The sequence below is a fragment of the Haematobia irritans genome, chromosome 3 (assembly GCF_050003625.1).
Source record: "Haematobia irritans isolate KBUSLIRL chromosome 3, ASM5000362v1, whole genome shotgun sequence".
Classification (NCBI taxonomy): Eukaryota; Metazoa; Arthropoda; class Insecta; order Diptera; family Muscidae; genus Haematobia; species Haematobia irritans.
Window position 1 is genome coordinate 219,295,309 of NC_134399.1, and position 17,299 is coordinate 219,312,607.

General features: G+C 33.6%; 1 protein-coding gene and 1 long non-coding RNA gene across 2 annotated transcripts; both read right to left on the minus strand.

The window, feature by feature from the left end:
* Positions 1-1,599: 1,599 nt before the first annotated feature.
* Positions 1,600-2,522, minus strand: LOC142232267 (uncharacterized). The gene is made up of 3 exons (XR_012721070.1): positions 1,980-2,522; positions 1,810-1,915; positions 1,600-1,744 (listed from the first exon to the last, which is right to left on the minus strand). It is a non-coding gene; the product is annotated as an uncharacterized LOC142232267 (long non-coding RNA).
* A 1,373-nt stretch (positions 2,523-3,895) lies between these two features.
* On the minus strand, positions 3,896-11,670 carry LOC142231446 (fatty acyl-CoA reductase wat-like). The gene is made up of 7 exons (XM_075302054.1): positions 11,616-11,670; positions 10,762-11,198; positions 6,823-7,018; positions 6,386-6,759; positions 6,251-6,321; positions 4,187-4,312; positions 3,896-4,115 (listed from the first exon to the last, which is right to left on the minus strand). Exons 1-7 carry the CDS (start codon positions 11,668-11,670, stop codon positions 3,896-3,898), a joined length of 1,479 nt encoding a protein of 492 aa, XP_075158169.1.
* Between the last annotated feature and the right edge of the window lie 5,629 nt (positions 11,671-17,299).

Consider the following 17,299-nt stretch of genomic DNA (forward strand, 5'->3'; position numbering starts at 1 on the left):
GCAAAATAATTTTCTTATATTCATTATTTGTCCAAATGGCTGGAATGAAACGATTTAATTTCGTTGTGGCTTTTAAATTTCAGTTAGCGGCATTCTTGCATTTTATCAATTCAAAACACTGGTTGAATTTCATAACGTGACTGAAATAGTTATTGGAACTTATAGATTGGGAGAGTATAACATCCTTCAGTAAACCAGCCAATTGCTTCTCAATGTATTAATTTCAGTCAACGAAGAGTCTGGTATAGAACACTAACATCCCTTTGTGACGAAATATAAGTCGGGAACAGTGACTTTGGCTTAGGAACTACCCTTGAACTTGAGTTATGGGCTTAAGTTGGTTGTTCCCCCCGATGTAACAATATTGGCAAATGAAATGGCGTTATTATCCTTTGTGGGAACTGTGGTGGTGACCACTGGAGTTGAAATTGCTAGTGAGGCGGCAACAGCATGTGCATAAGTACACTCTTGTCCACTGTTAATGCAATGCGATTATGTAGATATTGTGGACACCAACGAATTAAGTTTGTTGCTGAACGAATTATGAACCCATTGCTGCGGATGATGTAAAAGATTGCATAACACCGGAATTATATGTTTTTTTGATGTGCGTTACAAATTGACGGTATCCATTTGGAAAAGCTGAAGAAGACAATGTACCACATGTTGTAAAAGCTGTTGCAGAATGTGGTAAGACACCAGGAGTAGAGCGACTGGAGCTTTATTCTTAACAATTATTAGTGTCCAGTGCTGTATGAGATTTTTTTTGCAAAACAATCCAAAAACTGGTAGAAAAACACTTTTCAAAACAATTATCATGAATGCGTGTATCTGAACAATCAGCTGCTGCGTATGTATAATTAAAAATAGTATGACATTTGGCGATGTTGTCAATTAAATTGCGGAGAAATAAACGCGGATTAGCTCCAAAATAGCTGTTTTCTTCGGTCGAAATGTATTGTCAACACTCTCATTTTTCAACGCGAAAGAATGGTTAAGTGAAGTTTTTTTCGTGCCAACAAACATAGTACCCACCTTTAGCCGCTAAAATCGCAACTTTGTGAAAATTTGCTACGGGCTATTCCCCATCAAGTTATAAAAAAAAACTAAATCAGTAAGAAAAAGGCATAAAATTATACATATTTGTTGCAAATTTTTTTATAACCTGATGGGGAAAACCCCAAAGCAAATTTTCACAAAGTTTGTATTCCTTAAAATGGATTATTAAAGAAAAGTAATCATGAAAAAATGACGATTTTAGCGGCTAAACTCGAACTTAATACCTTTAGCCGCTAAAAACGTCATTTTTTCACAATTACTTTTCTTTAATAGTCCATTTTAAGGAACACAAACTTTGTGAAAATTTGCTTTGGGCTTTTCCCTATCAAGTTATAATAAAATTTGCAACAAATATGTATAATTTCATGCATTTTTCTTACTGATTTAGTTTTCACTTTAGCGATTTTAGCGGCTAAAATAAAACCGCGTGTTAGAATTGATTCCCAGCAGAAGAAATTCACAAAATATCCATTTTAAACTGATAATAGCATAAGAATTAAACTGACAATGTGATGCACATTTTCATCCAGAAGTTGTTGATTTCAACAATTTGTTGTTTTTAACAATTTTAATTGGTTGTACTTGTAATGTTTCTGGAAACTTTTTCTTGTCGATAAGCCACTCATTTTTCATTGGTCAGCTTCTTAATGTTTGCAAGAATGTAGCATCCAAAGATTTTAGTTTTCTGCAAAGAGATTTAAATTTAGTGACTTCTCTAAAGTGTTGATTTAATTTTTCATATTGACGTACCAATTATTATAAACTATTTGAAGCAGTTCCAGTTAATTGTCCACCATTTTTTCATCGGTCAGCTTTTTAATGTTTTCAAGAACGTAGAATCCATAATTTTAGTTTTCTGCAAAGAGATATACATTTAGTGACTTCCTTAAAGTTTTATTTCATTTATTATTTTCACTTACCTATTTTTATAAACTATTTGGTTATTTGTCTAAAATTTTCCATTTTTTAATTTCTTGCAATTGACCACGAACTTCGTTGCACAAATAAGTATTGAAAACCACATGGTTTTTTCGTTGCATTTTAGGGTAGTGTTTTGTCAAAGTTTTCTCATATTATTTTCAACACCTTTTCAAAGATTTCGTCAACATTTTGGCAAATTGGAAGTAATTCGCAAACAATTTGAAGATGTATTGAAGATGAGCTATTTCAAGTCAAGTTGAATTTATGTTGAAAATTATATTTACCCTCAAACTGAAAAGTTGTTGCATTTGAAAAACGCTCATCCTGTGTTTATTGGGTTGCAATTAACCACGAACTTCGTTGCACAAATAAGTATTGAAAATCACATGGTTTTTTCGTTGCATTTTAGGGTAGTGTTTTTCAAAGTTTTCTCATATTATCTCCAACACCTTTTCAAAGATTTCGTCAACATTTTGGCAAATTGGAAGTAATTCGCAAACAATTTGAAGATGTATTGAATATGAGCTATATCAAGTCAAGTTGAATTTATGTTGAAAATTATATTTACCCTCAAACTGAAAAGTTGTTGCATTTGAAAAACGCTCATCCTGTGTTTATTGGGGTATTATTAAAGAAAAGTAATCGTGAAAAAATTGCGATTTTAGCGGCTAAACTCGAACTTAATACTCACCTTTAGCCGCTAAAGTGAAAACTAAATCAGTAAAAAAGGCAAACAATTATACATATTTGTTGCAAATTTTATTATAACTTAAGCTGAGTACTATGTTCAGTTTTCAAGCTGAAAACCAGCTTGTTTTCACGGTTACTTTTTTAAATTAATTAAATTATAAATATAAAATGGTTCACAATCAATTCCTTAGATCTTTTCCATTCATTATTTCACAAGACTTTATAAAAATATAATCGTCTTCATATAGATTTTTGTATTTTTTATTTAGTGTTTTGGTGAAAAATACGAACATAGTACTCACCTTTAATGGGGAATAGCCCAATGCAAATTTTCACAAAGTTTATATTCCTTAAAATGGATTATTAAAGAAAAGTAATCGTGAAAAAATGACGATTTTAGCGGCTAAACTCGAACTTAATACCCACCTTTAGTCGCTAAAACCAAAAATAAATCAGTAAAAAAGGTATAAAATTAGACCTCTTCGATGAAAATGTTGTTATAACTTGATGGGGAATTTCCCAAAGCAACTTTTCATAAAGTTTATATTAGGGCTGTTTTCTTTTAGCACTGGGTGCAATATTTGTATGGGCTATCCAGAACATCGTTGCAGTGGTGTTCTATCCAGAACATCTCATCAGTGCAAGTCGCGCCGATGTTGCCAGATTGTATTTCGATAAAATGACGCTGCTTCGATTCACAATAGCAATTTATTGCGACTAATTTATCGAAAAACATGATATTCAAAGTGGTACAGTGTCATAAATAATCGCAGCAGTAAATATTTATTACTAATTGGAGCATTTCATACATTAAAAATGCAAGATTTCACTCCTTTTCTGTGATTGTTTTTAAACAGCTGATGACAGTGTTGCATATTTTTGGAGGTGTCCTGGAGAAACGAGTACTCTGTTTTCAATTAGTCCTTCACGGCTTATGGTATCCAGTACTAAAAGAAAACAAGGCTATGGTATCGTAATTTTAGTTTGCAATTAATATTATTATTTTAACCAAGTTTTCGATGTGCTGTGGATTCTAAGAAGTGCCGTCAAATTCAAAGAATATTGCTAGGATTTATAATTTTTTATTATTTATATTTATTACAACAGAAAATAGAAAGCATAAACATTTTTGCATAATAAAATAAATAAATTTATAAAAGCGGATAGTCCAATGTAACCTTTGGAAGGCATAAACATTTTTGTATAAGTATGTCATACCCTTAAATTATGAACTTGTTAAAGCTCTAAACAAATATTGAATAAAAAAATATGTTGCAAAAAATTGGAATACATAGTGAATGACTTTAATAATACGTAGACGTATACGAGTTCGCTTTGAGGCTTCCGGAGATTCCTTCAGTAAAAATTCTTTGAAGCCTCTTAAAGTGTTTTGATAATAGATCATGTGGTCACAATCACAATAATCCAGATATTTAAAAATTGATCTAGAATAGAATAGAAAAAAAAATAGGAAATAGAGTTGATCTACTCTGTTTGTATTATAGCGTTCTCTTACCGTTCTTTTGCATCAATAAGACTTTCTAAATTTCTCAATTTTGTATTATCAAACGACCACCATCTGTTAAGGAAAACATCAGTGACCATAGAATTTGCAACTATTTTTCGTTGAAGTTTTAATAATCTGTAAAATACAAATGAAAATCAAGTTTTTATACATTTATGAACTGTATATTTCCCATTTCTGAAGCTATTTTTTTACAAATACGCACATTATTGCTCCTAGTTTTAAGGTACACTTCAAGCTTAATTTTATAATTGGCTTGTTTACGCTTAGTACTGGATAACCATGCCATGGGTGACTAATAAAGGGTGATTTGTTAAGAGCTTGATAACTTTAAAAAAAAAAAAAAAACGCATAAAATTTGCAAAATCTCATCGGTTCTTTATTTGAAACGTTAGATTGGTCCATGACATTTACTTTTTGAAGATAATTTCATTTAAATGTTGACCGCGGCTGCGTCTTAGGTGGTCCATTCGGAAAGTCCAATTTTGGGCAACTTTTTCGAGCATTTGGGCCGGAATAGCCCGAATTTCTTCGGAAATGTTGTCTTCCAAAGCTGGAATAGTTGCTGGCTTATTTCTGTAGACTTTAGACTTGACGTAGCCCCACAAAAAATAGTCTAAAGGCGTCAAATCGCATGATCTTGGTGGCCAACTTACCGGTCCATTTCTTGAGATGAATTGTTCTCCGAAGTTTTCCCTCAAAATGGCCATAGAATCGCGAGCTGTGTGGCATGTAGCGCCATCTTGTTGAAACCACATGTCAACCAAGTTCAGTTCTTCCATTTTTGGCAACAAAAAGTTTGTTAGCATCGAACGATAGCGATCGCCATTCACCGTAACGTTGCGTCCAACAGCATCTTTGAAAAAATACGGTCCAATGATTCCACCAGCGTACAAACCACACCAAACAGTGCATTTTTCGGGATGCATGGGCAGTTCTTGAACGGCTTCTGGTTGCTCTTCACTCCAAATGCGGCAATTTTGCTTATTTACGTAGCCATTCAACCAGAAATGAGCCTCATCGCTGAACAAAATTTGTCGATAAAAAAGCGGATTTTCTGCCACTGATTTTGGTAATAAAATTCAATGATTTGCAAGCGTTGCTCGTTAGTAAGTCTATTCATGATGAAATGTCAAAGCATACTGAGCATCTTTCTCTTTGACACCATGTCTGAAATCCCACGTGATCTGTCAAATACTAATGCATGAAAATCCTAACCTCAAAAGAATCACCCTTTATTAGCTAGTGCGGTTATAGGACTGTTTTCTTTTGGTACTGCACGCAACATTTGTATGAACGGAGATAGGTCTATATGGGGGCTATACAAAGACATGGACCAATACACACATATTCAGCAAACATTTCAGCCAAATCAAATAAAAATTCGGGCGTATAGATGCCCAAGACCCCAAATTTGGACAACAAAGTCTGGACCGATATAGCCCATGGCGTGATAACAAAAAACAGGCGGACATGGGTATAAAAAATTCAAATCATATCATTTCACCTTATAATAGGTCTGATCGCGTACTTTTCCAGTAAAAACTAGCAAGAGAGTAAGAGTGTATTTTACTCTCTTTGATTCAAATTGCTGAAAAATACTCGAACGACCAGTAACTATTTGCACATTCAAATTTTCAACTTCTAAAATATTAAAAACAGAAAACTCAACCTCTTTTTTTAACTTCCAGTTGTAGTTGAGGAACATGTACATTGTGCTGGTGCTTTGTTTGTTATCAACAACCAGCTCGCAACGTATGCTATGGTATGCAAAATTTTACTGGGGAAAAATCTCTAGCAAAAAGCTGCAATTTCTCTATCTAACTGTCAAATGTAGTCTCTCTCCGCCTCTCTTTTGCTGGATTTTTGGTGTAAACGAACGACTTCCAGTAAAAACCTGTGATAATTATAAAAAATTATCTGGTTCTCGAACTGAGCTAATAAGTGCACTCAGATTTCAATCGATCGAAATTGCGGTAGCTTCATTATAGCGGCGAATATTTATATAGATGGCGTTGAATAAACTCAAAATGAAATTGAAGAAGAAGTACTTACATTGGAGGTTTTTGTGCTATTCTTATTAGACAATCAAAAAATATTGCCGGTATTATTTGGAATAAAAAGAACTTAAAAGAAAGAGAATTTTAAATTAGCTTTGAAATCATTGAAATAATCCACACAAAAACTCACCCTTATATAATGCCAGAGAGCATAACGAGTAATAGTACCCTCTGGAAGCCATAAAGATTTCTCTATAGGATTTTCCAAAATAACTTCTTTCCCCAAAGAAATTATATCCCCATTACTCAAATATTTCGACGAATTGCAACAGTTTAAAATGGGTATATCTGCTTCCGAACACTGGTTATTAAATGGAGTAGATGCATTCCAGGTGGAAACTATAAGAGCTTTGGCACACATATCGACAGGTATGAGGTCATGAATAATATCAGGATTGGCCAGTTTGGTACGAAGAATACCAAGTCCACAAGCTACCAATAGTGCTGTCGGTCCATTAAAATTATCAATCCAACCGGGAAAAGGTTCTTGATAGCTACCAATAACTGAAAATAGTAGATGACTGCTAACTCCTGTAGATAACTTAGATAGACTGAGTTCTTTTTTACCTATAGATGGCCGAAATATAGACACAGGAATTTTATGGCGACTTTCTTCGATTATGTGTTCAGCCAAACTTTTTGTAAATGTGTAGGAATTGGGATGTTTTGGAGCATACTTGGGAAATAATGCATTCAAGGTCTCCAGATCACATGTTTCAGCCATTTTAATGGATGTACGCCAATCAGCATATGCGGGATACATCTGAAATTGGGACAATGTAGGATTGTTAGGGTGTTAAACATGGCGTAATTTCAAACTCCAATAACGAAAACTTAAAAGTCTTAAAAAGACGTATCGTTAGTTGAGCACTTGTTTACGTGTACAGTGAAACCTCTCAGAAGTTGCCAACCACGGATGCCTTAATTTTGTTCGCATTTGAGACGTAATTTTAATGTGAAAATATAGCAAACGTCTTACGAAAGTTGTCCAATTTTGAGAGGTGTTCGCTTTTCAGAATGTTCAAGTTTTGAGAGGTTTCACTGTATTTTATATCGGATGCCCAAGATTAGGTTATTTTAGGCGCACTTGGATTATTCAGTCTGTATGCAGAGAAGGAATATGATCACCGCAAACAGGTTTCAAGAGCATAATGTTAAATAATGTTTAGGTTGATCATATTCCTTCTCTGGGTGTAGAGGCGTGCGCGTGACATGCGTGAATTACGTGAGTCGTGAATGAAATTCAAACTAAATCTCGTATATGTGCGTGAATGGGTCTAAACAAAATTGTGTCGTTCGTAAGCGTTAAGGCCGGTATGCACCTCTAGCGAAATTTTCAGTAACAAAAAAACAGGGCTGTGTACACAAATTTTAAACCAGCTAATCGCTTTTAAAAATTTTTAATATATGTTCCAAATATTCCTCAAATAAATTGTTTATTATTTACAGACCTTTTAAAACTTTTACGCACACATTGATTGTAATAAATTAAATGTTTGCTGCCAAAATATGCTTTTGACAACCCTGTTATTTTCATTAGAGGTGCGTACCAGCTTACGAAATTGAACGCTACCGAAAATTTCGTTAGCATAAATAGCAATGCATTTCTTATGGGAATGAAATTTTTCGCTAGAGGTGCATACCGGCCTTTAATGAAAACTATTTTTTTCATGAATGTGCGAGAGTACGGTTTTATCACAATAACGTGCACGATTAAATCTACGATCACGATAAAATATATGTTGACGAAAAAATTTGCGTTCGCGATTAAATTCAAGCTCACGAAAAAATGCATGTTCTCGATTAAATTCTCGCTATCAAATTCAACTATATCCACGATTTCAATCACCCTCATGGTTTATTCACTAATGGTTCCGTCGTGTGTTATATAAATATTCTTTAATTGTCATGAGTTATGAGATTTGTCGAGAATTTTTGTGAATTAATTTTCGTATCACGAAAGTTGTCGTAAATCACCAAAACTATGGGTAGTCGCCATAATTTTTCGGAAGTCGTGAGGATTGTCATGACATTTAATTCTGTCCTTTGTGGTACCACATGTTGTGAACTTCTCTCTTATCAATGCCTGCTGTCCGATGCTTTGTTTAGCTCAATGGCAGAGGACCTCCCATTTTAGAGCGAAACGCTCAATGTCGCGCCCAATGGGCTTCACAAGAATTGTCGTGTCACGTAAGTTGTCGAGAATCACGAAAATGGTTACGTCACTAGAAATTGGATGAATTTACATAAAATGTGGTGAACTTCTTTCTTATCAATGTCTGATGTCCGATTCCATATTTAGCTCAATGGCAGCGGACCTCCAATTTTAGAACCGATTCCGGACAGAGAGCAGTGGGAAGCGCCCAAAGTTTTCCGTGGTTTATCCCGTTCAACATAAGTTCCTGCGTGATTTCCACATTCATGGGACATTTTATTCTATTGCTTTTCGTATTAACCTAGATAGACATTCCAATAATTCCCATTACAGTTACAGAGCAACCTGCCTGCGAAATCTGTCATGTTCCGCCCAATACGCATCGCAAGACAACTATACACACAAGACCTGGTCGAGAAACCTACAAGGTCACTGTTCGTAAGAATATTTCAGAAATCCCCAGGAAGCCAGCCAATATAACTATTCTCCGTATTTTTCTTCTGGAAACAAAATATGACAAAAATAACCTTAAAGGCCGGTATGGAACTCTTGCGAAAAAAATTCCTTCCTATAGACCGGTATGCACCTCTAGCGAAAAATTTCGTTCCCATAAGAAATGCATTGCTATTTATGCTAACGAAATTTTCGATAAAGGCCGGTATGCACTAGAGATGTGCACGTGAGTAATATTTTACTCACGCTCACGCACACTCACGACGGAAAAATCGTACTCACGCACACTCACGCACGATATTGTTTGGTAGGACTCACGCTCACGCACACTCACGAAAAGAAAATTTGTATTCACGCACACTCACGCACGAAAATGTCGTGACTCACGAAAAATACCGTGACTCACGAAAAATATCGTGACTCACGAAAAATGTCGTGACTCACGAACAATTTTTTGAGTAATTTACCTTAGCGACGTGTCTGCAAATATGAGCATTATTAAAATCGAGAGCGTTATTACACTCTTAACATCCCAGGTGTCACTAAAATTGTAAATGAATTTAACTTTTAAGCGTTTTATGTTGGTGAGCAGGATTATTTTCGTGAGCGTAAATCTTTACTCACGCACACTCACGAAGATAATATTTTCGTGACTCACGCTCACGCACGACATTCTGGTTTGTTAATCACGCTCACGCACACTCACGCCGTTGCCATGAGCGTGACTCACGACTCACGCGTGAGTCACGAAAATTTTCGTGAGTCACGACAATTTCGTGTCACGTGCACACCTCTAGTATGCACCTCTAGCGAAAAATTTCATTCCCATAAGAAATGCATTGCTATTTATGCTAACGAAATTTTCGGTAGCGTTCAATTTCGTAAGCTGGTACGCACCTTTAATGAAAATAACAGGGTTGTCAAAAGCATATTTTGGCAGCAAACATTTAATTTATTACAATCATTGTGTGCGTAAAAGTTTTAAAAGGTCTGTAAATAATAAACAATTTATATGAGGAATATTTGGAACATATATTAACAATTTTTAAAAGCGATTAGCTGGTTTAAATTTTGTGTACACAGCCCTGTTTTTTTGCTGTAGACTTAAATAAATTTTTGCTACCGAAAATTTCGCTAGAGGTGCATACCGGCCTTAACAGGGTTGTCAAAAGCATATTTTGGAGAGATGTTGACAACTCATGGCAACAAACATTTAATTTATTACAATCATTGTGTGTGTAAAAGTTTTAAGAGGTCTGTATATAATGAACAATTTATTTGAGAAATATTTGTAACAAATATTAACAATTTTTAAAAGCGATTAACTGGTTTAAAATTTGTGTGCATTATGCTTCTCTACACTATATACACAACCCGTTTTTTGTTGTAGACTTAAATAAAGTTTTGATACCGACAATTTCGCTAGAGTTGCATACCGGCCGTGATCGTGATCTTAGTTCTAGGCTTAACGTTTTTTATATGGAGTATAACAGTGTTTCGTGCGAAAACGTGTGTGTAGAGTGTAGAAAAGCATAATGCACATAAATTTTAAACCAGCTTTTAAAAATTGTTAATATTTGTTCCAAATATTTCTCAAATAAATTGTTGATTATTTACAGACTTCTTAAAACTTTTACACACACAATGATTGTAATAAATTAAATGTTTGCTGCCATGAGTTTTCAACATATCTCCAATATATTCTTTTGGCAACCCTGTTATGGACAAAAAATTTCATTAGAGGTGGAAATTTCGTGGGAAAGAAAATTTTCGTAGGAGGTGTATAGCGTCCTTTCACAAAAACTAGAATTTAGTCGTTCTCTTTCTCTGGCACATTCGAAAACAATTTCTTTAGGAGACTCGTCAATAGTGTCCTCAGTGATTAATTTAATTTTTACCTTTTCCTCCAATAAATCTACATCCGGATGAGCGTATGTGGTCGATACATGCATTAACATCTTCAAATTTGGCAATGTTTCGGCTAATTTCACCATTTCGCGAGTTCCACGCGTATTAAGCAATAATGATGTCTTGAAATCCTCATCAAAACGTACTGTAGCGGCAACATGGAATATGATGGAAACATTTCGAATTTTATCTAAATCGAACGGAGATATTCCCAATCCTAATTCTTGGCAATCACCAGCAATGGCAACCAGTTTTTTAAAAGACTCTGGTCGTTCGGAACGTACCCGTCGGAATAATGGTATACTCAGTATATCTTCCAGTCGTTGTTGGACATTTGTAGTATTTTTACTGCGCAGTAAGATATAAATGTTCCCAACACTTGGTAGAGATCTTAAAATCTTCTCGATAAGAACTTTTCCAATAAAACCTAGGGGAAAACAGAAATTTTTGATGATAAATGTTTCTTGTAATTGCAGAAAAATATACATTTAAAATTCATAAAAAAAAAACAAAATATGTGGTGGGTGACCCTTTCTTAGAGGAGGTTAAGATTGCAATCCTGTAGTGTAATATACTGCCCAGACTATACGTTTTTCCAGACGGCAGTGCTCGTGTCGAACATATCCCAGATGTTGGCCACACTATAAGTTATGTCCGACCGCATAATCGATACTACTGCTTATTAATATGATCGATAACACATTTGTCGATTAGCTAGTCATCGCCGACAATTCGTATCGATTGGTCACACTGTAAGATTTTTTACAAACACAGACATTCTTCCGGAATAACTTATAGTCTGGACGGCGCATTAGTCTCTTCCATATTTGTATAATTCAATTACCTGATCCACCAGTTATAAAAATATCTTGATCCTTATAGAAATTCTGTATAGACATGTTTCTTCTTTTATTATTCTCAATCGGGATTTTTCAATTTTGAGTTGATTACAAAAATGCACCCAAATAGTTTATCAGATAATAAACAACTAAACAGCTAAAGATTGGAGTAGTGCCTAATGGCATGAGAGTTTGTGCATTCAAGCTACCATTTTTATTTTAAATTACATTGTCCAATAGACAAATGTATAGAATAAATTAACATTAATCTAGTCGTATTTTAATGTACAATATATGGTCTAGGGTAATGTCATCATAGATATAGAAATTAAATGCCAATGGAATGGAAATCTGTGTCAATAAAGTTTTGTTGGTGATCTTTTTTTGGAGTTTTATAAATTTATTCATTCCCAAAAGTTTATGAGTGTACGGAATCCCAACCCCTATGACTAAAATAACTAAATAAGGAGAGGTCAGCATGAAGCACTTTGCTTCCGATCAAAAACGCAGTCACTCGAACTAAAGTGACCCTTCGTTAAGTTTAAATGAACTAAGTTGAACTTCGAACACGCAAAGAAAAAAAACGTGTGGAAAACGTGTACCGAAAACGTTTTTCTTTTGTTAGAGTTTTTTGAACTGCTTCGAAAATTTTAAACTTTTATCACCAAAAAAATTCGTTTGTTACAAAATTTTTATTTTTTTCAATAAAAAAAAATATTTTTGAACCAACAACACAGTCCATTTCGTTTATATGAAGCACTGTTCTTTTCTGACTTTAACGGCCATTTTCTTGTAGCTCCGTTTGGCTTTAACTGCGAGTTAACAGAAAGTAAATTACAAATATCTTCTCTCAGGTTAACTTTAACTGAAAAAGTTTCAGCAGTTAAATTTCTAACTGGCATGTGGAATATATAGGCAAGATGACAGATATGTCTATGGTACGGTTTAAAAGTTCGTTAGCTAACGGAGCACTAACGGAGCTTCATGAAAATGGGTGTAAGTCTTTAATAAGACACATGTTACAGTTCATAGTAAAAATTTAATATAGTAGTATGTAATGTTGAACGTCTTTTCGGAACATATCTGGAATATACGAATATGTAAAAAAAAAAACAAAAAAAAAATGTTGGTGTTCGGTCGAAGCAGGGATCGGACCCACGACACTTGGCATGCAAGGCGGACGTAGCAACCACTGTTTCGTGGTGCCCAACTAAATGTATGTTTCTGTTAAATAAAGTCTGTTTAATAGGCTCGTGGGCGCCGCAAGATATGCTATATAAATATAACTTATATGGATAATTGTCTATTGATGACAATAACAGCTATGAAATTTATGAAAAGAATAACATCCTACAAAAGAATACACGTTTATCACAAAAAGTATATAAACTTCCTTACAGCGAAAAGCAAATGAGAAACGATGTTTGTTTGTCTAAAATTTCGTTTGGGAGGAAATAATTATTTTTTTTGCGTGTATAGCGTCTTAGATATTTTTATTTGTTTTAACGATTTGATTTTCATTGAAATTATCCTATCCCAGCAAAATAAATTGGAAGTTGTTCCACAAACATTTCTTTTAAAGCCCATCCCAGAATCCCCCATCGAGTATTTTCTACTTCGGGTGCAGTCCTTTTGGACAAGTCCACAAACATTTCTTGTAAAGCGCATCTTGGGATCCCCCAATGATTTTTTTTGCTTCCGATGCAGTCCTTGTGGACAAGTATTAGAAAGAACGCAATCAGGCTATTTGAAGTGAAAATTTTGGACAATTAAATTTTACAAAAAATAGAAGACTAATAAAAAAAAAACTAAAAAAATAGAAAATTAATAAAAAAGTAAAAAAATAATAAAAAAAAAATTTCATCCCCGCTGGGATTTGAACCTGTGCCGTTTGACTTTTTCGCTTCCATGGAAGTTCTTTTGAGAAGGTTTTGCAAATTACGAGAATTTTTAATTTTTTTTGTTGATTTTTAATGGAAAAAAATATATTTATACGAAAATATATGCCGAAAATAAAAAATAAAAATGATGCATGACATAAAAAATATTTTTTTAGAAAAATATTTGATAAAAACAATTGCCGCTGGTGAGATTTGAACCTGCGTTTCTTATTTTTTCGTTCATACTAATAAAGAACATCTCGAGAAGCAATTAGAATGTTATTCCTTGGTGCGTATTACGATCATATAACAAACATTTGAATTGACCTTTCGACGCTTTATGTTCAATGGTGTTTGTGGCTGAGTGTGCTAAGGCGTTCTGTTATGGCGTCAGCAAACCCAGGTTCAACCCCTGGTCGGAGCGAAAAAGTTTTTCAAATTGTAAAAATTAGATAATAGGAAAATAATTGTGTAATAAGACATATGGATGAAAAAGAGTAAAATTGGTTGAAAAAATTTTTTTTTCGCTTTTTAAATTTCTTCATTCAAATTAACTTCCAGGGCACAACTTCTAAATCAATGCAAAGGATCCAAAAAGGGAGTACTTCCGTCCTATGACAAGCCCATGTAAAATTCATTGGAGATAATCCAAGTTTGCACTACTTCCGGATCACAGATTGGGAATCCAAACTACTTTTTTGGAAGCTCATTTTTTGCTGGGATGTTGTAGTTAATATTTACAACAGAATAAAGAACTTAACTGAGTTGGATTGATATATGGAACAATTTTATTGAAATTTCTTTCATACATATGGACAGTTTCACATTTTTGTGATAAACATTTTACTTCAAAATTAGAACAGCTTACTACAGTTGTCAAATACCAACAACAACCCAGCAAAAAAATTTGGAAGTTCTTCCGAAGGTACAACTTTAAAAGCACTTCCAGAGGATGCACTCCCAATGATGTTCTTTATTTTAACTGCCCAGGAAGTTCTTTTCATTCAATTTTGTATAACATGCTTTTTTCATATTTTTAATGGGCAATTTTAACTTTTTATACCCTCCACCATAGGATGGGGGTATATTAACTTTGTCATTCCGCTTGTAACACATCGAAATATCGCTCTAAGACCCCATAAAGTATATAATTTCTGGGTCGTGGTGAAATTCTGAGTCGATCTGAGCATGTCCGTCCGTCCGTCCGTCCGTCCGTCCGTCTGTTGAAATCACGCTATCTTCCGAACGAAACAAGCTATCGACTTGAAACTTGGCACAAGTAGTTGTTATTGATGTAGGTCGGATGGTATTGCAAATGGGCCATATCGGTCCACTTTTACGTATAGCCCCCATATAAACGGACCCCCAAATTTGGCTTGCGAGTACTCTAAGAGAAGCAAATTTCATTCGATCCGGCTGAAATTTGGTACATGGTGTTAGTACATGGTCTCCAACAACCATGCAAAAACTGGTCCATATCGGTCCACTTTTACGTATAGCCCCCATATAAACGGACCCCCAAATTTGGCTTGCGATTGCTCTAAGAGAAGCAAATTTCATCTGATACGGCTGAAATTTGGTACATGGTGTTAGTATATGGTCTCTAACAACCATGCAAAAATTGGTCCATATCAGTCCACTTTTACGTATAGCCCCCATATAAACGGACCCCCAAATTTGGCTTGCGATTGCTCTAAGAGAAGCAAATTTCATCTGATACGGCTGAAATTTGGTACATGGTGTTAGTATATGGTCTCTAACAACCGTGCGAAAATTGGTCCACATCGGTCCATAATTATATATAGCCCCCATATAAACCGATCCCCAGATTTTGCTTGCGGAGCCTCAAAGAGAAGCAAATTTCATCCGATACGGCTGAAATTTGGTACATGGTGTTAGTATATGGTCTCTAACATCCATGCAAAAATTGGTCCATATCGGTACACTTTTACGTATAGCCCCATATAAACGGGCCCCCAAATTTGGCTTGCGATTGATCTAAGAGAAGCAAATTTCATCCGATCCGGCTGAAATTTGGTACATGGTGTTAATGTAGGGTCACTAACAACCATGCAAAAATTGGTCCATATCGGTCCATAATTATATATAGCCCCCATATAAACCGATCCCCAGATTTGAACTCCGGAGCCTCTTAGAGGAGCAAAATTCATCCGATCCGGTTGAAATTTGGTACGTGGTGTTAGTATATGGTCTCTAACAACCATTCAAAAATTGGTCCATATCGGTCTATAGTTATATATAGCCGATCCCCAATCACACAAAAATTGGTCCATATCGGTTCATAATCATGCTTGCCACTCGAGCAAAAATAATCTAGCAAAATTTGTCGAAATTTTATTCCTATAGAAAATTTTGTCAAATTATATTTCTATAGAAAATTTTGGCAAAATTTTATTTCTGTAGAAAATGTTGGCAAAATTTTAATTCTATAGAGAATGTTGCCAAAATTTTAAATCATTTGAAAATTTTGTCAAAATTTTATTTCTATAGAAAATTTTGTCAAAATTTTATTTCTATAGAAAATTTTGTCAAAGTTTTATTTCTACAGAAAATTTTGTCAAAATTTTATTTCTATAGAAAATTTTGTCAAAATTTTATTTATTAGAATATATTGCCAAAATTTTATTTCTATAGAAAATTTTGTCAAAATTTTATTTCTACAGAAAATTTGGTCAAAATTTTATTTCTATAGAAAATTTTGGCAAAATTTTATTTCTGTAGAAAATGTTGTCAAAATGTTAATTCTATAGAGAATGTTGTCAAAATTTTAAATCTTTTGAAAATTTAGTAAAAATTTTATTTCTATAGAAAATTTTGTTAAAATTTTATTTCTATAGAAAATTTTGTCAAATTTTTATTTCTATAGAAAATTTTGTCAAAATTTTATTTCTATAGAAAATTTTGTTAAAATTTTATTTCTACAGAAAATTTTGTCAAAATTTTATTTCTACAGAAAATTGGTCAACATTTTATTTCTATAGAAAATTTTGTCAAATTTTTATTTCTATAGAAAATTTTGTCAAAATTTTATTTCTATAGAAAATTTTGTCAAAATTTTATTTCTATAGAAAATTTTGTCAAAATTTTATTTCTATAGAAAATTTTGTCAAAATGTTATTTCTATAGAAAATTTTGTCAAAATTTTATTGATATAGAAAATTTTGTTAAAATTTTATTTCTATAGAAAATTTTGTCAAAATTTTATTTCTATAGAAAATTTTGTCAAAATTTTATTTCTACAGAAAATTGATCAACATTTTATTTCTATGGAAAATTTTGTCAAAATGTTATTTCTATAGAAAATTTTGTCAAAATGTTATTTCTATAGAAAATTTTGTCAAAATGTTATCTCTATAGAAATTTTTGTCAAAATTTTATTTCTACAGAAAATTTTGTCAAACTGAATTATATACGTACTTAATCGGCCTTTTTTTGAGAAGACAGTGGTACGAAGTTTTTTTACCTTGCCATCGGCAAGTGTTACCGCAACCCAATTAATTCGATTGTGGATGACAGTCTGTAGTAGAAGCTTCTATGCAATCCATGGTGGAGGGTACATAAGATTCGGCCTGGCCGAACTTACGGCCGTATATACTTGTTTTGTTTTAAATAGGTTAAAAACAGAGTAAGAATTCATAAAATGGCCGAACTTACGGCCGTATATACTTGTTTTGTTTTAAATAGGTTAAAAACAGAGTAAGAATTCATAAAATGGTACAAACCATTTAAATTTTGTTGAAAAAAATCTAAATCCAATCTGAAAAAATTGTGAATTTTTGAAAATATTT